Genomic DNA, 21,173 nt, shown 5'->3' on the forward strand with positions numbered 1-21,173 from the left:
TGATTGATTCCCCTTTACCCCCACATATTGTTTATCACGCACACAACACTGGGACTTCTCCCCTTCCGAAACGGGATCGCATCAGATCGGGGTTCCTCGATACAACGAGGTAGCCCATCTGTTCCAGCCTACACCAGGACAAGTCGGTCGTGAGAAGCTAGCGACACCGATGGCACAAAAGAACCTCCTGACAGTGCAGTTTACCTGTTAAACTACGCCGTTGGATCGCTGATCGACGACTCGCGTCCCGCAGCCATGTCAAATACACGCACACACACACACACGCACAAAAAAAACACCTTCAACGAGTCCCCCGATTGTTTCGAGTAATATCACTTCCCAACGTCCGTGACAGGCGCTGCTCGACTGAAGACTCTCCTAGGATTCCTCCGCTCAGCAGCAACACAACGCTACGGTTAGCCACGTCCAGAAACACTGGAAACTATTCAACCTCGAAGGAGCATAACCTTTCACTGCGCTCATCAGCCTAATTTGTGCTCACCACAACATAACTTTGTCATCAAGTTGTCCGTTCTCTCATTCATTTCCCCTCTCAAGCCGCCCCCTACTAAAGTACAACACACCATTAGTTAACAAGTTAGCTACAGTCACGGTTGGCTTAGTATCAGCAGGGAAGCATGCCAGTAAAATGTTCAAAATAGCGACCGCTTTGACGAACAAAAGCAACACTTACCTTTGCTGTCAAGCTGAGGAACGCGTCTGCTCTTCGACGATAGTGTATTAGTAATCCATAGGGACATTTAAATGGAAAGAATGACAGGCTTTAACGTCCGTTGAATCCCAATGGATGTTGGATGCGGACTGGTAAAAGTGGTTTTCGATCCGAGCTGCTGTTTGCCTTGTTGAGTAGCTGCTGTAACCTAGCTCTTTCTGTGATCCTCCGCCTTCTGAGAATGATTGACGTCGAGAATAATCCCGCCTCTCTTCAAAAACACGGCTGCCCATTGGAGGACACCATAAAACCATACGCCTTCGTGACACAGGATTGGTTAATTCGGGAGAAAAATATGCACAGTCAAGAGTTTGATGTAATCCTACTGGGTGGTTGTCACAATACAAGGAAAAAAAATTCTGAAAGACTACAACTCCCACTGCCAACGAATAGGTTTGCTTGATATATGAAGTAGGACGTACCGATAGTGATACGACTGTTCTTACCCATTTGCAAACAGTAAAAAGTGTTAACCGGGTAACATCAAGAAATAAATCCAACACCTATCAAATGACATTTATTTCTCAATAGGTTCTGCGCGTGCGCTTTAACGTGGCCGAAGGTTATATATTGAGTTCATCAAAGCTGGCTCTTTTAAGGCTTGACTGTTTTCGGAACGGTGCGTAGCATAAGCAGTGCTGCTTAGCATAGCATCTTTCGAAGTAGACACGAGCAACCGGAGCTATAATGGTTTAAAAGTCTTGTACTAAAAGTCATATCGTGTGCCTTATATGCCCCAGCGTGGAAGTGCGAGGTTTAATTCTGGGAAAGGAAAGAAAGGAATGCTCAACTGGGTCATTTGGACGAGTTTATGTTAGCCCGCTTCCGCTAAGCAATTAGCAGACTGGCTAACCGGAATTCGGGGACGCCTGGTGAGCAGACCGACACACGGCAGCTAAGGTGGGTGGGGTTGGGAACTGTTAATAAATATATATATAAAGTCGGTAAAACTGTTTTAAATTTCTTATTGGATATAATATGTCAACAAAACTTGCAACAAGAATATAAAACCTTGTTCTTAACGAATTGTCTACTAAATTCCTTGCGAAGTGAAATGTAATTTTTGACATTTGGCATATTGTGGGGTTAAAGATATCCTTTAATCTCCCACAAATGACCACAAACTGATGCATTTAAAGGTTTTTGTGGCTAATTTATCATCTGTTTTTGTGGAAAAACTGGTCTGCTGAATAAAATTTTTAAATAAATGATCAAAACTCCTTCACCTTTTCCTGCTCTTAAAATTAATTAAAAACCGAACTATAAAATGTTATTAAATAGAACAGCCCCCTCCCACAAAAAATCCAAAAGCAGAGGGCTGTTTATTTTTTTTTTATCAAAGGAAACCTACAAATACAGCAAAATCTTCAGGATTATAGGACTTGACTATCTGTGTAACTAAAACCCAACTACAAAATATTACAGAATATCTCTTTACATCTTTTACAAGACAAATTATAGCTTTTGCAGTTCATTATGGAACAGAATACCGTTAGTTACTTGCACTTTGACCTATATTTCCAGTTTGCTAGGTTTTACATGTCCTGACATCCAGTTGTAGGTTTCAAGCGATACAAACAGAAACTTTCCGTCTGTAAATAGTCCTGACAGTCACATTACCAATGACATGAAGAGATAAAACTGTTCTATTTGATAAAGTTCTATCATCAGATGGAACAAAAAGCTTTGTTTTTTAGATCTTGGCCTTAAATTGAGCAAATAACTGGCCCAGTACAGTCTATGATAATTATTTGTATATATAGTTTCTGGTACACTGTCATGCTTTCATGGAAAATGGCTAATATTCATGTTTAATGCTGCTAAATACTCGAAAGAACTGCATGGTGGTGTTTTAAGATATCTCACTTATAGCCAAATCATGGTGAAATTTTATCTTTTAACAATCGCAGACCCTAAAATAGTTGTATAAGTGGTATTAGCTGAAGATAAAAATGGCATTTTCCATTTTCCCTCATGACATTGTAATTTATGCATGAATTAGCACGGTGCCATTTCACCATTCGTGGTAACTTGTTTTGTTTACTGAAAACTTTTCAAACTTTAATAACTAGTTTTTACAGCTTTGTTTCCCTCAAGTGCTGCCTTTATGTTCAATGTTCTTTCAACCTCTGCCAATATGGAAAAATGTTTGGTAATGCATTGTGAGTAGGAGGTGATCTTATCATATTTCAATAGACATCACCACACAAAATATACATATTTCTATAACACATCTTTGAAAAGAAAATACAGCATGTTATCCCAGTATGAAGTCCCTCCACTGGCTCAAAAATGCAGAAACTCTGATATCCTTTAAATCATGGCTGAAAACCCACCTGTTTAGATTTGCCTTTAATAACTAGAACATAATTGATTTAATCTGTATTCCAACTTTTCATCAATTTCCTTCATTATGCTACCATATTTAAATGTTTCCTTGTTTTATGTTTTTATCGTATAAAGCACTTTAAAGCTTTGTTGCTGAAATATGCCATACACCTAAACTTGCTGAGTTTTGTGCTGAAAAACCAAAGATCACTGAAGATAAACACAAAGGTCAAATCATGTGTATTTGTGATCTGACCCCTTGTGTAATGGTGGAAAATGACAAGAGTGGAAAGAAAGTATAATAATTTCACTATAATTTCTGCAGTGTCTCTTCTAACTGGCACACTTTGAGGATAATGAGGCTTGAATCTGCTTCGTCTGATTTTCTGTATCACATTAAAAAGTCACTTGTACCTGAATCAGTGAGCTCTCACCTCGATGAGTGGCTCTCAATGCCTCATTTTCCTGTTACAAATCAAGAACATGGAAAGCTTTTTTCTTTTACCATTTTCTGTGATATTCCTGCAAAGACTTTATACAATATTTTTGAGATAAAAAAAAAACACCCAAAAGCATGTTCCACCAAAGTTAGTTGCTTGAACAATACTTAAATAAAAAAATTGAAAAATATTACTTCATCAACTGCATTTAATTACCTAAAATATGGAACAAACACTGAAGAGCATTGCTAATTTAAACCACATTGTCAATGTTTTATGGTAAAACAACTTGCTCCCAAACTGTCTGTTTATCTGGGTTATGTTTATTCCGACTGTGATAAATATACACAGATGAATCATATTAGCCTGCAGTGCTTTAAAAAAAACACACAGCCATCTACTTCAGGTTGTTTTATTTTCATTTCTTTGTGTTTGTTGTCTTCCAGTTTAAAGGGAGAGTTATCAGGAAGCGATGGATGGTTCCTCTCAACCCACCTCGGACCGAATTTTGCTAGAACCGTACAAGTACTTGCTGCAGCTGCCAGGTGAGTCCTTTTGTTTTTTGGGAAATGTGAAGAAAAGAAAATAATAAAATGACCAAATACACTGTAGTTTGCTGAAGAATCCTGTGCAGCTCATTTGCTTTCAAGCCAGTTTGTGTATTTCGTTTTTCTAGAATATGTGTCAAAATCAAGGCCTGTAGGGCAAATCTAGCTCGCTTTTGTTTTTTACGTGGCCCTCTAGATTCTATACTAAACATTAAGTTTGGTTAAATATTATGTTATCAATCAAATCAATGCAGTTTTTATCCGTTTACTGCCAGATTATATCAGTCAGTCCCTCCAGTTTCTTGTGAATTATTGTGGAAATTCAAGCAATCAACAAATCTCTGTATTTTTTGTGCTAATATATAATTGGGAGTTTATTGTGAATTTTTCTCTAAAATTCAAAAAAAAAATTGGCTGGTACTAAACAGCTGCCGCAGCCTTAAGTGATATCAGATTATAGTTCATGATCTGTACAGCGAGTAATGAAAAGTTGCATTTACCGTCATAAATAAGGGCAAATTTCGCAAATATTTCCACATTAGTACCACAAACACTTTGATTTTTATTGCAAAAAAATCACAAAAACAATTACAATTCTGGAAGGACTGAAAAGATACTCAATATTATTTAATTTTAAGAATTATTAATATTTTTAACAGTTTAACAGGTTTTATCAATACATTCTGGAACACCCGGGCCTTTAACAGCATTTATGATCTTGATTTGGCCCAAAATGAAAATGAGTTTGACTCCCTTCTCTAGAATATGCCATGATAAAATGCCTTATTGTTAACTCAGAAAAACATTTATTACTGCTGATGCAACTGGCATGGCGAGTTTTGATTCTGAAGCAAGATGTTGCACAAATACATGTTTTTAACCTTGTTTGTTCATTTAAATGACAAGGCTGACAGCGTAACATGGTTATTTGGGTAAATTGTTGGATTGTCTGTGGCTTTCAAAGAATATCTGCTGCTGTTTTTATCCCAGGAGTTTCTGAAGGTCCATTCAGTTTTTTTCAGTCCCTCCAGGAAGTTGTGATTTCAATAATTAATGCAAATTGGAAATTTTGTTGCAAACTTGAAAATTCTTTGCAAATCCAACCAATCATATTAATGATTTCCGTATTTCCTTCATTTCTGACCAATCCCTGTAACGTAGCTGAATTTTGACCAATTACTTTAGTCTCTTTTTAATTTAGCAATGTTTAGCAATGTCTCCTGAAAGCCTAATCTGCAAGATAAAAGCATGTGTGACGCTACACAGTAACATTTACCTTATATTTTTTCGTAATTCATTTTGAGATGCGCTGTTGGATTTGCTTATGTTGTGTATACTGACGTGGGGTATGTCTGCTACATTTCACTCACTCTTTCTGTATCTGTGCCCTCTGTCCTCCACACTTTTTTTTGGCCGTTGCAGCTCATTAATCAGTTAATACGCCTTAGCATGATTTTCAGAGCTATCTTTAAATGCACCACAAACATACACATGCTGACGCCGGTTACACCTGTGACTCTGGTCATGTCCTGCTGCACGATTCATCAACCACCCAGAACCAAAAGACAAAAACTTTGCCTTTTTGTTCCAAACAAACCATGTAAGTTGAGTGATGCTAGCAGATAATGTCAGCTAAAGGAGTTAATCCAATCCAGTATATCATATTAAGCTTGATAACAAGAATACCAATGTTACATCCCTTGCTAGTCCCACATATATATCCAATCTTATTGGGTTTCTGAACAGAAGTTGTGCTCAATGTTGCTCTCCACATATTTAAAAGAAATCTTTATTGTCACAATAGAAAGAGCAAAGAGTCGGGGTGGAGACATTAGACCTGAGGCAGCAGGACGATTATGCAGGAACTTCTACTTACTTCTCAGGTAAAGTCAGAGGAGAAAAAGCAGGAAAGGGAGAGCTTTGTGCAGCAATTTAAACTTTTTTGTAAGACCTTTTTTAAAAAAAAAAAAAAAAAAATTACAACTTCTGTAATTTTAGGTTGCAACAATTCTGTTGGGAGTAATATGCAAAAAACCTGTCCTGACTTTTTAAGGATTTTAGATTTAGATGGAATTTTAGTTATTCAAGCCTAAAATGGCATCTGAATGCTAAACATGTTGTAGCAGGGCAGACGTCCTCAACTAATGTCAGTGTCCTCAGTTCACATTTCTAAAAAGGATTTTTTTTCTTAGTCACATGAATGATCATATGAAACACTTAAATGCTGAATGAGTAGAGCAGCACTTTGCATCAATCTGATGGTTGAGTAACCTAAATAACGGATTAAAAACAATAAATATGTTTGTTGTTGAGATCATGTGTCTATTTATTCAATAATGTAGCAGCGGAGGGGTTTGAAATGAAAATATAGTTTTAGTTTAAGATATAATAAAGTTTAAGTAATTAGGCCCTGGAATTAACTTAATTTAAAGAAATTTAAAATACATCTATATTTAACGCAATCTTCTGTAAAGTTTTTGCTAAATATTCACCTGAAATATTGGAGTAGAAATGGTATATTTACTGTTTGCTTTGATATAACTTGTTCAGAATTCAGCTTGTAACACATTAAATTTAAGTTTTAGTTGATTCTGTACACAGGCAGCTTAGACAAAGGTGTTGTGCTAAATAAAGACAGACTTTATTTTTTTAATATTTAAATTTAACAACTGGTGACAGATAGCAAGCTGTTGCAGCAGTTCAACCTCCTGAATCATGAGCTTGTTAAATGTCTTGAGTGAAGTTGAAAGCAGCCAAACTGAAGATTTGATGAACGGTCACGCTCAGCTAAAACCTTCAATAAAGTCAAAAGTCTGTGAAAATTCTCAGCAAGGCACGAGGAATACTTGCACATTTTTGCAAGAAGCATCACCAGTGAAGCTGTAGGTAAAATGTAGTTTTTACTTCTGACTAGTTAAACAATATATTTCTTTGTTCTCTCTGCAGGAAAACAAGTGAGGACAAAACTTGCCCAAGCATTTAACCACTGGCTCAATGTACCAGAAGACAAACTGCAGGTGAGAAATGGCGCATTTCAAGTTGTTGCAGGCGAGTCTCAGCGGAAGGTGAGAAGATGATGTAGTTGATTGTTGATATAGCACTGCTCCATTTATAGTTACATGACATGCAGTGGCTTTTTTTTATAGAGGTTCTTGTGAGGTTTCATGGCTAGAATGCCAAAATTGTCTCATTATCACACTTTTGATTTGATGTTCATTTCACACTTTTTTGTGCTACAAACATTTATGTTGCTCTGGTGATGCAACTTAGAGGAAGCAGGGAGGCCTGCTGGCTTCACACCGGGCTGGATCAGGACATATTAGTTTTTGTGACACTTGTCTGATCTTGTTCAACTAGTCTGGAGGAAATCTGGTTAAAGATCCAATAATGAGCTCCTCTCTTTCAGTGATAACCTCCCTCTGTGTTGAGTAAGCCTCTGTTTAAGCCCTTTCTAATCTCCTCAATGTATTCTTTCAGCACTAAGCTTTTTTGAATATGTGATGTTTTACTTTTTTAATCTGAAATGTTATTTTTTTTTCTGCTTAAGGAAATAAAATACTGAAACAGCTATTTTATGGGATTACTTAATTTCAATAAACATATAACATAGTTTTAGTGTATTGGATTCACATTTTTAATATTTTACACTCTGCAAGGTGAGGTGTTTTGGTGCTGTTGTGATTTTGTACAAGACAATAAGTCTTTTTTTTTTTTTTTTATATATATATATGTAAAAGGAAGTTGATGTCCACCTGTGGGTCGCAGGTTTGATTCCCGGACCCGGCCGATGTTTGTCTTCCCCTCTCTCCTTCCCCTTTTTCTGTCAGCCTACTTTCAGATAAGGGACACTAGAGCCCACAAAAAGACCCCAAGGTGGGGTTAAAAAAAAAATAGAAACGAAATGCTGGCAATTTTTACCTGACTTTTTATTAATGTTGCAGAATTTTCTACATTTATTGAACTAATTTTAATTTATTGAAATTATTACATTTATTGAGCTAAGCATCTTAAGAGATGCAATAATGAGCAGCAAAAGACATTTCTTTCTCTGCTGATATTTTGCAGTTGGTTTCTGTTTTACTCTGACTTTGTCACTGAAGTTTGCCATACTTTGACCAAACCCGCCCCTCATTTAAATATAAGGGACAAAAATAAAGAGCAGAGTTAAAAAGTTTCAGAAAAATATAAAGTAGCTTTGCAAAATAAGCGTCACAAAATAAAACATTATTATGAGATAGATAAATGTGATTGATTTAAAAAAAAAAAAGAGCTCCACAATAAAAAATATTTGTAAAATATTTTATTAGCTATGGCCAAATTAATTAAAACACTCGCCACACTAAATATAGAAACACAGCATGCTAATATTTCTATTTTAAGATTGTGTCTCCTCCCTAAAGCTAAAATGTTTCATTTTTAGAGTTTTGAGGATAACTTATTACTCATTGGTGACTTAGTCATATCTTTACACCTGCTGGTGTTTTTGTGGTAACTCCAGTTTTAGCAGAAGTTGGCTGTCATGGTACAGCGGGTAGCTGAGGTTTAAATCTGTGTAACAGCTCTGTAAACTCCAGCTGAACCCTTCACACAAGCCGAGAGCTCTCCTCTTGTCATCATTAGTTCACTGCTGCCAAGAAGTCGCCGCCATGGAAACAACGGCGCCTTTAGATAGAGGGAGCACCGACAGTGGCATGCTGGTTTTCGGGTGGCAGCATGTTTTTTTGGGGGGGTTTTCTGCTGGTACGCCACAGGTCGTGGATGTTCCCCACGTTTCGTTGGGCTCTTTGAAGCCGTTTGCTTTTCTTTGGGTCTCTTTGAAAAGCGTAGTTGTTTATTTACGGCGCTCTTTCACTCTGAAATCTCTACATGAGTGCATCTGTTGCTTTGGTAGGAGAGCTTTTTGTGCTTTTCTGTGACTCATGCGGCTTCTTTTAGTGAATAACTAGGAAGCAGGAGGCACATTAAGACATGTTCTGTGCTGTGTAGCAACACATGATAAAATTACACCTTTGGAATGTGTTAAATGGATGTAGTGACAAATATTTACGTGTATATTCTAAGAGCTTCTGTTATGTCTGTGTTGGCTTATCTCCTATAGGTTTAGTTTATTCAAAGTTGGTTAAAACAGTTTAGAGATTTGATTTCAGTATTTTACAGATTTGGGGAGAAAATGTATTAAAGAAAATAGTGTCATTCCTTCAGGAAACTAAAATATGAATTCTAATTGTCAGTTTAAAGTTATCTTAAAAAAACAATCCAGTCTGATACAATAATCTAATTTTAAGTTTTTATGAGCTGCAAGTGATAAATTACTATAATGAATAGAAATAAAGGGTTGATCACATCAGCCTGTAGTTAATTAATCTGAATGTTGTTGCATAGTAAACAGAGTTGCTGAATTAATTTAACTTTTCAATAATATTCAGATTTATTCAATATGACTTATGTACTACTAAAAAGACAAAATCAAAAATTTTGTCTCTTTAGCTATTTTTGTTTGCTCAATTGCTTAACACTACAATTGTTGCAGATGAAGAAACATTATACAACTCAGACACTGTTTTACTGTCTAAACAATCAAAAATAATGATGTTTCACTCAATGCAGTTTATTTATATAACACCATTCAAAACGAAAAGTCCCATCATTCATCATCTCCAATTGATCGCAGTTATAAAACAATTGAGTCAAGTACAGTTTATTAATCGGTTTTGTAAAAAAAAAAAAAAACATTTTCTATCTAAGGAAACTGCAAAATGAATCAAGTCATTGACTTGTAGCTTTCACTTCTCCTAGATGAGAATGTGGCGACAGTGGAGAGGAAAACCTCTAGTGTAACAAGACAAAACTTCCAGCAGAACCAGAGCCTGGCCATCTGCCATGACCGACTTGGTTTAAGAAAATAAAGCAGATTGATTCACACAAAGAAAACACAAAAGTGCTGATGTTAAAGGAAAATATAAAGTGGAATAATCTCATTTACATAATGATGAGGAAATGATATTAATAAGAATGACACATTAGCTGTCAAACTTCTTTTTTTTAAATATTAACATTAGTCTTGTTCCATTTCCTGAATTGCTTCTTTCCATCTTCATTTTAAACATTCTATTTTGTTTGTTTTGATTTCAGATTCTGGTTTTGAAAAACATATTTCTCTAAATCTGCTTGTAGCTAATCATGCAATCCTTACAGAAAGACTGCATCAGTTGACTGGAGTTGATTTGCGCTGTTTTGATGCTGATCATCTTGATCCTGCATGTAATGATTATTAGTTTGGACTGATCATTCTGGGCCTGCTTTGGAGTACCGGCTCCAACCCTGTGATTGGTTTAATTAACAGATCACAGCACGAACAGGAACCCAACAAGCTTCTCATTAACTTTTCTTTAAGTTTTATTTTATGGGTTGAGACCTAAGGTGAGGTTTTTTTTGTTGAGAGTTTTGTAAATAGTGAACTTCTCACTACTTAGAGTCGCTACAGAAGTTCACAACACAGCCGTTTGCTATTTGTAGCACTTAATAAACCAAACTTTAATGCTCCAAAAGTTGTATTTGAGTCATCGGTTGTTGGAGCTGTGGTGAGTTGATGACTTAAGATTGGATGCAGGTCCATTCCTTCACATCCTCTCTGTTTGGTTTGCCTGAAATTTTCTGGACAAAATACTTGATGATACAGTTGGACAAAAAAAAAAAAAAAAAGAGTTGTTTTTAGAGATGTAAAAAGTTTTTATTAGGTGCTGTAGAGGAACATCCTCCATAAGCGTCTCTCACAGCAAAAATGAAAGTTTAGATTAGCCTTACTGCGTCTACATTCGTACCTGGTTGACATTAAATTATATATTCTAGGTCATTATGAGCTTGGATGACAAAAACAAAATGGTATTAAATGAAAACATTGTGAGATGAGCTAAATTACAAGACACCTGTGATAAAGATTAAACCTGTAGGCTTGCGACAATGACAAATTTTAGATGAAAAATAGCAGTAAATGATAATGTTGTTTTAAGACCATTTTGAAGTAATTGAATGGTCTTGGCATAGTAACGCAAGTACACCCTCTCAAAGATCAATAAGCTTTAATTTCTAGCAAGTGTTAGGAGACATTTTAAATATCCAAAATAAAATAAAAAATACTGAAGTCTCTGAACAGTTATTTTTAAAAAGGGATTTTTCTCATCCAACCTTTGGTAGAGATAAGAGAAAAACAATCAGCCAAATAAAAAAAAACATTGAGCTTGTTTTAATTGATCACGTGATTGATTTGAATCTTAAAAGAAATCTTGGTTTTGTCTTTTTATACAGATATTTTTGCAATAAATGGTCCATTTTGGTCAAACACCTCAGCACAATTTGTGAATATTCATCTGATATTTGCTTTGGGACATTGAAAAATAACCCAATAAGTTTCAGATTTGGTTCCAAATAATGGAATATAAATCAAAATTGTGGCCATCATATAGGCATAATCAGATTTGTGTCATTTTAAGAAATTGTGAGCCTGTGCTCATGGCCTGGATCTTTCATGGAAATTAAGGCAAGAAAATAAAGTAGTAAGTTGGTTAGATGTTGGAGCTCAGCTTTAAGTCAAACGTTTTAAAAATCTGGTCTCTGCTTTTGGGATTTCTTGGAGATTCAGCTGTACTTTAATGATTCTTTTGCTCTTTGACTCTAACAGCAGATTGTAGCTTTATGCTCACTGATGCTGGAGGGAGAAATGTTGGGACGCTTCCAACATGAGGCGTGTTTTTGTTTCTTTTTGGATAAACTGTTTGACCAGTTTGGCCTTGGCAATGTGCCCAACCTACAGAGTCTCATTTTTGTCCTGCCAGATCCCATCCAAGCAGCTTCCACCAGAGGGACACACCGCTTGTCTTTTCAGTCAGCAGAGCAGGCAGCCTGATGATAACCCAAAAAGCTCAGAGTCCAAAACAGTTTACAACTAAAATGTCTTCCTGATTGACAGGCAAAGGTTTATTTACAGATCTCAGGTGTCTACCTGCAGCAGATGCTGTTCAGACTCTCAAAAAGATGGAAGTTGCAACCAAATGTCTATATTTAGCACTGATTTTTTTGGCTCTTTACAGCAAATTAAGTTGCTGCTAGATATCTAGCATCCCATTAGATGCTAGATATCTAAAGGGAATCTCTCATCAGTAGGTCGTTGTTGAGCTTTTTGATGCTCTAATTGGAGATTCAGTGTCAAAAAATGTAGACATGGCGCCATCTGCTGTATCATAGCTGTACTGCACATTTTAAACAATCTGTTTCTATCAAAGTTAGAAGGTAGGGATGAAAGTTATCAATTGAGTTAATCTACAGTTGGTTGATCTTACTCATTGACTATTAATTGATAAGCAGCTATTTTCTTTCAAAATCAGTTTTCTTTTGTATCAGGAGAGCTGATTGTCTTTTCATTGGATAAAGAGCTAGTTTTTTTTATATATGAATTTAGCAAAATGATTTAATTTTAGCACCATTTTGTCCACTGCAATAAATACTGACTGAAGAAGCAGATAATTGTGTTTCTTGGGTTATTAAACTTAGACATCTTTATGAAACATAACAAGCAGGAATCTGTTGGGTTGATGGAAAGAATTAAAATATGAGACACTTAATTCCCCAAGAATAGAGAAATGTTAGCTTGTGGTTGTTCTTGAAGGAATGTTAAAACTTCGCTCCATAAAGTGCATTAACTCAAAATCAACCTTGCTCATTGCCATCGTGTTCTTTCCCCATTATGTTACATTTTTCTCTGTTATCTCCTCCACTTTTCAGTCATCACATCCTAACCTTCATAATGCATCAGTCATTTTTAAATGAGACGTTGACGTTGCTTGGCTCGGCTGAATGAACGCTATTAAGGTGAAAGTTAATGAACTAGTCGAGTTTTTATATTTTAAAACGGATAAAGGGCAGTTTGCATCCTACACTGGACTCAGTTTGGAAAGATTTCTACAAACCACCAGACAGTAATGCAAGTATTCACGTACAAATCAGAAACTAGGCATAGAGGCAGAAATAAACTAGAAAAGGAAAATAAATATAATAAAAAACCTCACTAAAAACACAGAAAGCTAACAGACTACAAAGCTGCTAAAATATGTTCCACAATAATAAATTTCTTAGCATTAGGATTCACTATTACTATAGGGGCTTTTATGTAACATAGAAACTGATGTTTCTATTATAAAACACACACAAAAAACATTTTACTTACATTTGGACCATTTCTCTTTATTCTCCCATCATCTTTGTTTCTGTATAAACTAATTCAGCTTGATGACCGGCTGCGCCCTCTGCTGGATGGTGGCTAAACTACAACACTGAAAGGTCTAAGTGGATGTTATCAATCAGTTGGAACTAATTTTAATCTAATAAACCATTAATCGACAGTTGTAAGTTGGTTAGGGTCCGTATTGGGAGTAATATTGTTTTGTTTTTTTTCTATTGTTGCTCTGGTGATTTTTACATATCGAGATGAATTAACAAAGATGTTTGTGTCTTTCTCAGGTGATCATTGAGGTGACGGAGATGCTGCACAACGCCAGCTTGCTGATAGACGACATCGAGGACAACTCCAAGTTGCGTCGAGGCTTCCCGGTGGCTCACAGCATTTACGGCATTCCCTCGGTGATCAACTCGGCCAACTATGTGTACTTTCTGGGGCTGGAGAAAGTTCTGATCCTAGAGCACCCTGAAGCCGTACGAGTGTTTACCCGCCAGCTCCTGGAGCTGCACCGTGGCCAGGGCCTGGACATCCACTGGAGGGACACCTACACCTGTCCCACAGAGGAGGAGTATCGCAACATGGTGCTGCAGAAGACCGGGGGCCTCTTCGGTTTGGCCGTGGGGCTCATGCAGCTCTTTTCAGACTGGAAGCAGGACCTCAAGCCCCTCCTGGACACACTGGGGCTCTTCTTCCAGATTCGGGACGACTACGCCAACCTGAGCTCCGACGAGTACAGCGAGAACAAAAGCTTCTGCGAGGACCTGACGGAGGGGAAGTTCTCGTTTCCCACAATCCACGCCATATGGTCGCGCCCGGAGAGCACCCAGGTGCAGAACATTCTGCGGCAGCGCACGGAGAACATGGACATCAAGAAGTACTGCGTGGACTACTTGGAGAAGGTGGGATCTTTCGCCTATACCCGTCAGACCCTGCGGGATCTGGAGGTGGAAGCTTACCGCCTCATCACAGAGTTAGGAGGGAACCCTCAGCTGGAGAGCCTGGTTAAACATCTCAGCCGCATGCATAATGAAGCAGAGGCTTCAGCAGAGTCCAACAGAGAGATGCACTCCAGCCAAAACTACTGACAGACACTCCTGCTTTCCTGAACTTAGAAGATGCACATTCCTGAAAAGCTCCAAACTAACCGTTATGACGACAGGCGAGCTCCAAGTGTGGCTTAAAATTGTACCCATGGCTAATACTTACATGTGAAGTGCTGCCATGCTCAGGAATAAAAATTAAGCAGCAGAACTACAGTCAGTTTTTTCTTTACCACTTGACAAGATTATTAAAAAAAAAATCTTGACAGCCTTTTCTTCTGATGCACACTCCAGTGGATCTAAGTGCTTTTTGTCGGTTTCAGTTAATCCAGTTAATTGAGTGAATGTTGTTTTTGATTTAAATCTCTAACTGGAGATCCATGTTAGAGATCCACATCTATGTAATATGAGGTCCCATAATGGCTGAATCAGCAGGGAGTCGATTCAACCCTGCAGAAAAATAGTCGTGTGACTGTTTGTTCTGATTGCTCTGTAACAATGATATTAGTGACTGTTTCCACGCAGTCGTCTCACAGCACAAATCCTCACAGCTAATGTGATGCTCACATATTTATATATTGACACTGCTGTATCCTAGAATCTTGCTTGAACTTCTTGAATAAAAAAATGTTTAAATTAGTTATTTGTCTTGTTTTATAAATCTGTTCTGACTGGCAGGAAGTCTTCTTTTAGTCTGGTTTATTCAAACTCTGGGAAAACAGCGCTATCTTTTGACGACTGGGCCATTAATTTGACCTAATATATAAATTAGTCAACTGCATGAAAACGGGAGAATTTGTTGCACTAAAATGTTGACTAAAAATAAACTTTTTAAAAATATATAACAAATCTGAATTACACTGGAGTTCCACAACAGAATGACAAAAATTGAATTAAAATAGATCTGATTTTCTTATGTTGAAAACTAGACTTTTTTTTTTCTTCATAAATTACAATTTGCAGATCTAAATATGAAGTTCCCAGACTTTATTCCTTATTTTATAATCTGAAAGATAGATCTGAATTTCTGAAAAACTCTGGAATATTTTGGTAATTTATACATGGATAAATCTTGAAATTTTAGTCCAACTCTTCAATAGTCAAAACACAAATTTAAAATAAAGGAAAAAATATGGAAATTCAGATCTTTTCTAACTAAATGAGCTGGACAGACGATCCTTGTTGCCTAAATATTTATTTGTTTCATAGAAATGATTCACTAACCAAAAAACAGATTTTAATTTATAATCATCCATTCAATATTTTTCTAATATCTTAAATGATTTAATTTGGTCCCGATGTCAAAATTACACATTCAAATACTTCTTTCCTGGAATGAAAAATATTTAATCAAACCCAGCGGCATTAATTTCTGATTTGTAGTGGCGAAACGAATGTCAACAGTCACAAAATCTAGAAAACGAGTCTTACAAATTCTACATTTTCAACCTGGAACTGCCTCGTAAACATCCTAGCAGTTGTTTTTTTCTGTAATCGAGAAAGATCAGCTGAAATAAACCACAAAAAGCCCAAAGTCAATGACATTCACGCCTATGATGAGTGGACTTAACCTTCTAACCAGAACTGTTTTTGTTTCTCAGGCGGCTCGCCGTCTACCTCCATTTGAGGAGCTCTGACTATCAGTGAGCAGAGATAAAGACACCCGAGGTTTTCTTGGATTTTCGTCCTTGTGTTGGTTACAATTCATCTAAATCCGACATTATCTGCTGTCTGTTAATTTGAGTTTCTCCCTCAGCTGCTGAAAGGAAACGCAGTCCTGTTGATAAAGCCTATCTGTCCCAGACAGCTCTGTTGACTCACTGAAGCCCCAGTCTCTTGACAGCTGCAGTTCAATTAATCATGTGTGTTTTTTTGGATTGCATTGTGCCGTCACATCTATTCATCAAAATGTCAACTTCTTAAAAATCTTTGCCCCTGCTAAGAAGTTAAGAGCCGCAGGAAAGCCCGATGCAAATGAACGCCTGATTTGATAAACGGAGAAGAAAAAGCATAAAGTCGGTTTTGTAGATCTAACTTAAGTCCATGACATAAATCAAAGCTCTCTCATGGCTTTCATTTCTCCTCTCTGGCTGGTGAGATTGATTTTTTTTCACCCACAGAGTCTGAGTTGTGTTTGAGAAACAAACAGAATAGCTTTTGTATGAAGTCGCCGTCTCCCTCATGCCTTGGATTGTTTCTCACTGAGCTGCGTGGCTCAGATCCAGAATGATATATATAAAAAAAACAACAACCTTGATTTGGAGGCTGTAAACAGACTTGTCTTGTTTTTACTGTGCTTTTGTTGAATCTGCAGAAATTTCACTTTTAAAGTCCTGAGATGTTGCCATAGTTTTTACAGGTGTTTTTTTTTAGTTTTTTGTTTTTACACCTCCATGCTGGCAGAAAGACAGTCGTCCTTCCATCAAGGACTGCTGAGCTGTTCCTAGCAGGGCATTGTATTCCTCTTCAAGCCGGCTGAGAGAATATGAAAAACATGTTCATGACAGCCGAATGGTTTCAATTAAACCAGCTTCCAGTTAAAACCATGTTCTGTCATTGCAGCTGAATAAAATACGCTTTAAATGACAGAATTATTAGCTTGCTGCAAGCATCCAATTATGCAGCGTGCAGCGTTCAGCGGAGTTGATCCCTCAGGAACCTCTGATTTCCATCTACTTCTTGCTCTCATCATAAAGCCATTTGTCCAGTGACAGCCTTTTTTTTTTTTCTTTTAAATTGGCTTTTCGGCCAGAACGACGGCTTCACAGCAACAAAAGATTAAAAACTGTTGGGAAGCATCTTCTGGCTGCAGATTGGTGGCACTTGTGAGTGACAATAACAGCCAGCAGGGCTGACAAAATAAGCCCACAATGCCCGAGCTCGAGCTAATGAGTAAATGTGTCACACTTATGACAAAAAAAAGACGTGCAGGAGTGGAGATCTGCTGCTGAGGGTCAGACTCTGTGTCAGCAGAAGAGTTCAAGATGGTGGGATGAGAAGAATGGATGGATTAGGGCCAGAGACGGCAATAAAAACAGAAACAAAACGGTGTTCCTTTAAATATGACAATGGAGTCCCTGTAGTAGATATTTAAGTTGTATTTTTTCAAAAGGTTGGGTGATATTTGCAGCTCTAAAGTTTTAATCAGGCAAATTTGGGGCAAAAAATAGTTCTTTGAATTCTAAATAGAGTAAGTTAGGTCTGATCTGTCGTAGTGAAAAAAGAAGTGAGACCAAAAATATTTTTTCTTCATTTACCAGTTTGTCTAAATTTCTAATCATGAGTAGATATTATATCATACATCTGTTCATACCAAAAAATAATAATTACAGGTGTTTTTTATTGTTTATTTGGATCCCCATTAGCCATTGCCATAGCAATGGCTACGCATCCTTGGGTCTACATAAAGTAAAAAAAACATTTTTTACAAAAACAGTAACACACACACGAGTAAAACAGCCTTTTAAAGTATACCCTGTATTAAAATAAAGTGCAGCTAAATAAAAGATGATTGTATAAAACAATATAATTTCCACAAAAACATTTATGTAGCAACAATTCCCTGCAAATATCGTCTCAAGGCATTTCAGCTTAAACACACCCATTCCAACTGTGATCAAACAGTACAGTATGATTAATTAATTATTCAAAGCAGTTTACAAAGTGTCTAAATAAGGAAACCCAGCATAAGGTCCAAAAAACTGTGGGTGTGGTTTCCCACCTGCAGCCCCTCCAACATCGAGACGTATTTAAGCTCCCATAACTACGTCTCTAGCATTTTTATACACAAACATAAACACATTTTTCCAATTTATCACCATTTGTTTTGAGGAGGAAGTTGAAGCAGCGGATTCAAATATTGCCCTTATCCAACGCTTTCTCCCAATATTTAGCATTTCAAAAACACTTACCTAAACTGTTAAAATATAAAATATTTAGAGAATCATCTTTACATTTTACCAAACAACTGAGGTTCAGTCTGCAATATTCATGACGGTCTTGTTGTGAGAGTTGTCATTGCTCCCACAGCAACACATGTTCTCATGCATAATTCTGCCAGCTTCCAAAAACCCTCACTGTGTCTGCATGTCCCATCGGGCTTGAAGAGGAAAAACAAAACACTTCCCACCTGCAGCTACTGTAACGTGTATAAATCTGTCTTGTTACAGCGAGATTTTACCCATGACGTTCAGATTATTCACCAAGGGGAGCTTTAGAGCACACAAACAACAGGACAGATGTGTCTTATTGTTTGAGGCTCTGATGGGGAGCTTAATGGCACCATCAGTCTCATCTCAGCTGGGATTTAGACTTCTCTGACAGAAATCCTGTGTTTCAAAAACAGGAAATGGGATTTTGAAGAAGAAGTGTTCACCAGGTTGGAGAGGTCTGATAAAACATGCTCTCCGGGTGCATTAAGGGGAAGATGTAGGGTCCAGTGCTTTTGGAGAGGGCTTATGTCTGCTGCATCAATTTTCTTTTCATCAAATCCATCACTTGAAAACCTCCCAACCACATGCAATGGCAAATGGCCCCAGCCCTCAACTGTGTCCATTTGACACGATGCCATTTCTTCTTTACAGCGTCTTGCCACCCTGAAAGTCCTCCCCCAGTGGAGCCATCAATCAGTTTGTTCATGTTGTACATAGATGAGCATTATGCCCACACTCCATAATCCTAATTATGGAGTGTGGTCAACACACCGCAGAAATGCCACTTTTGCTGTTTTACAGCCACCATTAATATTTTTTTTGTTCATAATTGTTGCAATTTTTTTAAGCGGGACATTACACGTTAACTAATATTTACATGCAAATAGAGATTATTACAATGGCATATTAGGGTCACTGTAGACAGAAAAAAATGAGTATAATGTTTAGATTAATCTCAGAAATTTCCTAAAAAAAATTTTTTGGGGATATTTCTGAGTTCCAAAAGTTGAACATTTTCAGGTTTTTCCTAAAAAATCTATTGAGATCAATTGAAACACTTCTGAGTTTTTTCTAGCAATTTTTTGATTTTTCAAACTCAATCTGTAAATAAAGAACTTGTCCTAGTGGTGACTGACGAGCTTAACATCTAGATGAAATTGCCACTGCAGTGTTCCACCCTTCTACGGTTTGTGGCCCCCTAAGAAAAAAAAATCTAGACACTGCCCTGCAACTGTTTCCAGGAATCTCATCATCAGGCAGACGAGCTAATTCACGATCCTCCGCAGACTGGATCACTGTCAGTAATGGCTGGGCTAATTATCTCTCACAAACAGTATCGCAGTAAATCTGCAAAGTTTCTGCAGCAGGGGTCAAGTGGGCTTATGAAACTCGCTCAGCGGTTCCTTCACTTCCTCAAAGTGTGTAATTACGTCCACCATCCAACAGCCGACCTTTCACCCAAACGTGTCGTGGAGCCGATCCAAAGTGTCGCACTCATCACAGCTGTGTTCTGCAAATGTTTGCAGATAGTGGCAGCCCTTTTACCTCACTCTCCAGCGTATTGTTGCTGCTGTGGAAATGAGACTGGGAGCTGTGGGAGGGATTTCAAACTGTTTGCCCCAGTAGGACAGAGCCAGCCGTGTGTCTGATAATATCGCCTTGAATCCTGTGAATCAGAACCAGTTAGAAATGGTGGGTCTTTTGGATGCTGGCTGTCATGAATAAATGATTTCTTCTTTGATTTTTTGGTGCACACAGAGGAAGAGTTGACTGACAGGAGTGTGTAGCACTCCGTGAGGAAAATCTGGAGTTGTTTGAATGAGTATGCAGATCCATGGAGCTCCATAATTCCCTTTTTCCTTTCTGGGAAGGCTGAGCTCAGTGGTCGTTTCATTACTCTCTGACAGAAGCACAATTTCCCTCTAAATGCACCATGTACTTAATTCCTACTTGACTGGGAGTTTTCTGTTTTGCTTCCCAGGATTTAGATTCTCCTTAAATCCTTAAAAGTGACCTTGATTAAACAGAATAGGTTTAATTGACAAAGACTTTGTTTATTAAGAGTTTTGCATCTGCAGTCAGTGGATAGTGGCTCCCTTTGATTAATGAAGGTCATTCAAATTGATTTTTCATACTCTGTCTGCTTTTCTTGTTTCTAATCTCTCCCGTCTTCATCCCTGACTACGACGACATCAGAGGTGGATACTAGCTACATTTACTTGAGTAACATTTTGGGGGAAAAAATTCATTTTTATGAGTAGTTTCTATACAAAGTACTTTTTACTCTTACTTGAGTAAAATCTCTGTATATTCTGAATGAAGTGCAACTTCACTTTTTTCATTAAAAATAAGGTTTTGTATTATGTTGTTTTCTGTCTATTGAGTCTGTTGTCACTTTTCAAGGTCAAGTGAATATTCAGTAAACGCCACATATTGGGTTTTATGCAAATTACTTATTTAAACAAATTTTACAAGGGTTTTTACCATTTTATCTTTGATTTCATTCACTCAGTAATAAATATGGATAGTCAATTAGAAACTTATAATTCCTGCCCCTCATTCACTTAAATTAAGTATTCAGCTCAGACTATTACAGAAATATTTCAAATATACAAAAATACACAAAACATCAGCTTGTTCAATGCCATATTGATTTACAACTTTCTTTTAAACGCAGGCAGAAATTTAGATTGTTGTTTTTTTCTCACTGTCAAGGTTGTTCCACAAAATGACACCTTTAGTTGAAATGCATCTGAATGCATCCCAGTGTTCCCAATCAAAATTTTGGGAAAATCTCAGTTCCTTTTAAGTTGTATTTGGTTTCTCTTCTTACATATCTGTTCTGAAGAATGTTTAAAATAAAACCAGGAGATTTAAAAAAGTGTTTCTTCTGCTTAAAATATGGTATTTCTAAATTATG

General features: G+C 37.2%; 2 protein-coding genes across 6 annotated transcripts in view; one reads left to right on the plus strand and one right to left on the minus strand.

The window, feature by feature from the left end:
• The window catches only part of arid4b (AT-rich interaction domain 4B), a 50,721-nt gene extending 49,795 nt beyond the window's left edge, over positions 1-926 (minus strand). Inside the window, exon 1 of one of the 3 annotated variants that reach the window (XM_044135879.1) lies at positions 695-926. The gene's annotated coding sequence lies outside the window, so the exon portion shown is untranslated. The remainder of the gene's footprint in view (positions 1-694) is intronic. The other 2 variants (XM_044135881.1, XM_044135882.1) reach the window with 2 other exon arrangements.
• A 233-nt stretch (positions 927-1,159) lies between these two features.
• On the plus strand, positions 1,160-14,960 carry ggps1 (geranylgeranyl diphosphate synthase 1). Of its 3 annotated transcripts, none has more exons than XM_044137304.1 (4): positions 1,160-1,633; positions 3,948-4,046; positions 6,996-7,066; positions 13,563-14,960. In XM_044137304.1, the coding sequence occupies exons 2-4, from the start codon at positions 3,974-3,976 to the stop codon at positions 14,364-14,366; spliced, it is 948 nt and encodes a 315-aa protein (XP_043993239.1). In that variant the 5' UTR covers positions 1,160-1,633; positions 3,948-3,973; the 3' UTR covers positions 14,367-14,960. The 3 variants fall into 3 exon arrangements, with proteins under 3 accessions (XP_043993239.1, XP_043993238.1, XP_043993240.1); XM_044137303.1 differs by having other exon boundaries at positions 1,308-1,605; XM_044137305.1 differs by lacking the exon at positions 1,160-1,633 and adding an exon at positions 5,854-5,932 and having other exon boundaries at positions 3,950-4,046.
• Positions 14,961-21,173: the final 6,213 nt, after the last annotated feature.

Source organism: Gambusia affinis, linkage group LG13 (genome assembly GCF_019740435.1).
Source record: "Gambusia affinis linkage group LG13, SWU_Gaff_1.0, whole genome shotgun sequence".
Taxonomy (NCBI): domain Eukaryota; kingdom Metazoa; phylum Chordata; class Actinopteri; order Cyprinodontiformes; family Poeciliidae; genus Gambusia; species Gambusia affinis.

Excerpts from the sequence above, each read along its gene's own strand:
- ggps1 (XM_044137304.1), top strand. The coding sequence starts at position 3,974 with ATGGATGGTTCCTCTCAACCCACCTCGGACCGAATTTTGCTAGAACCG. Across the intron at positions 4,047-6,995 it reads GTACTTGCTGCAGCTGCCAG|GAAAACAAGTGAGGACAAAA; the intron begins GTGAGTCCTTTT and ends TTCTCTCTGCAG. Across the intron at positions 7,067-13,562 it reads TACCAGAAGACAAACTGCAG|GTGATCATTGAGGTGACGGA; the intron begins GTGAGAAATGGC and ends TGTCTTTCTCAG.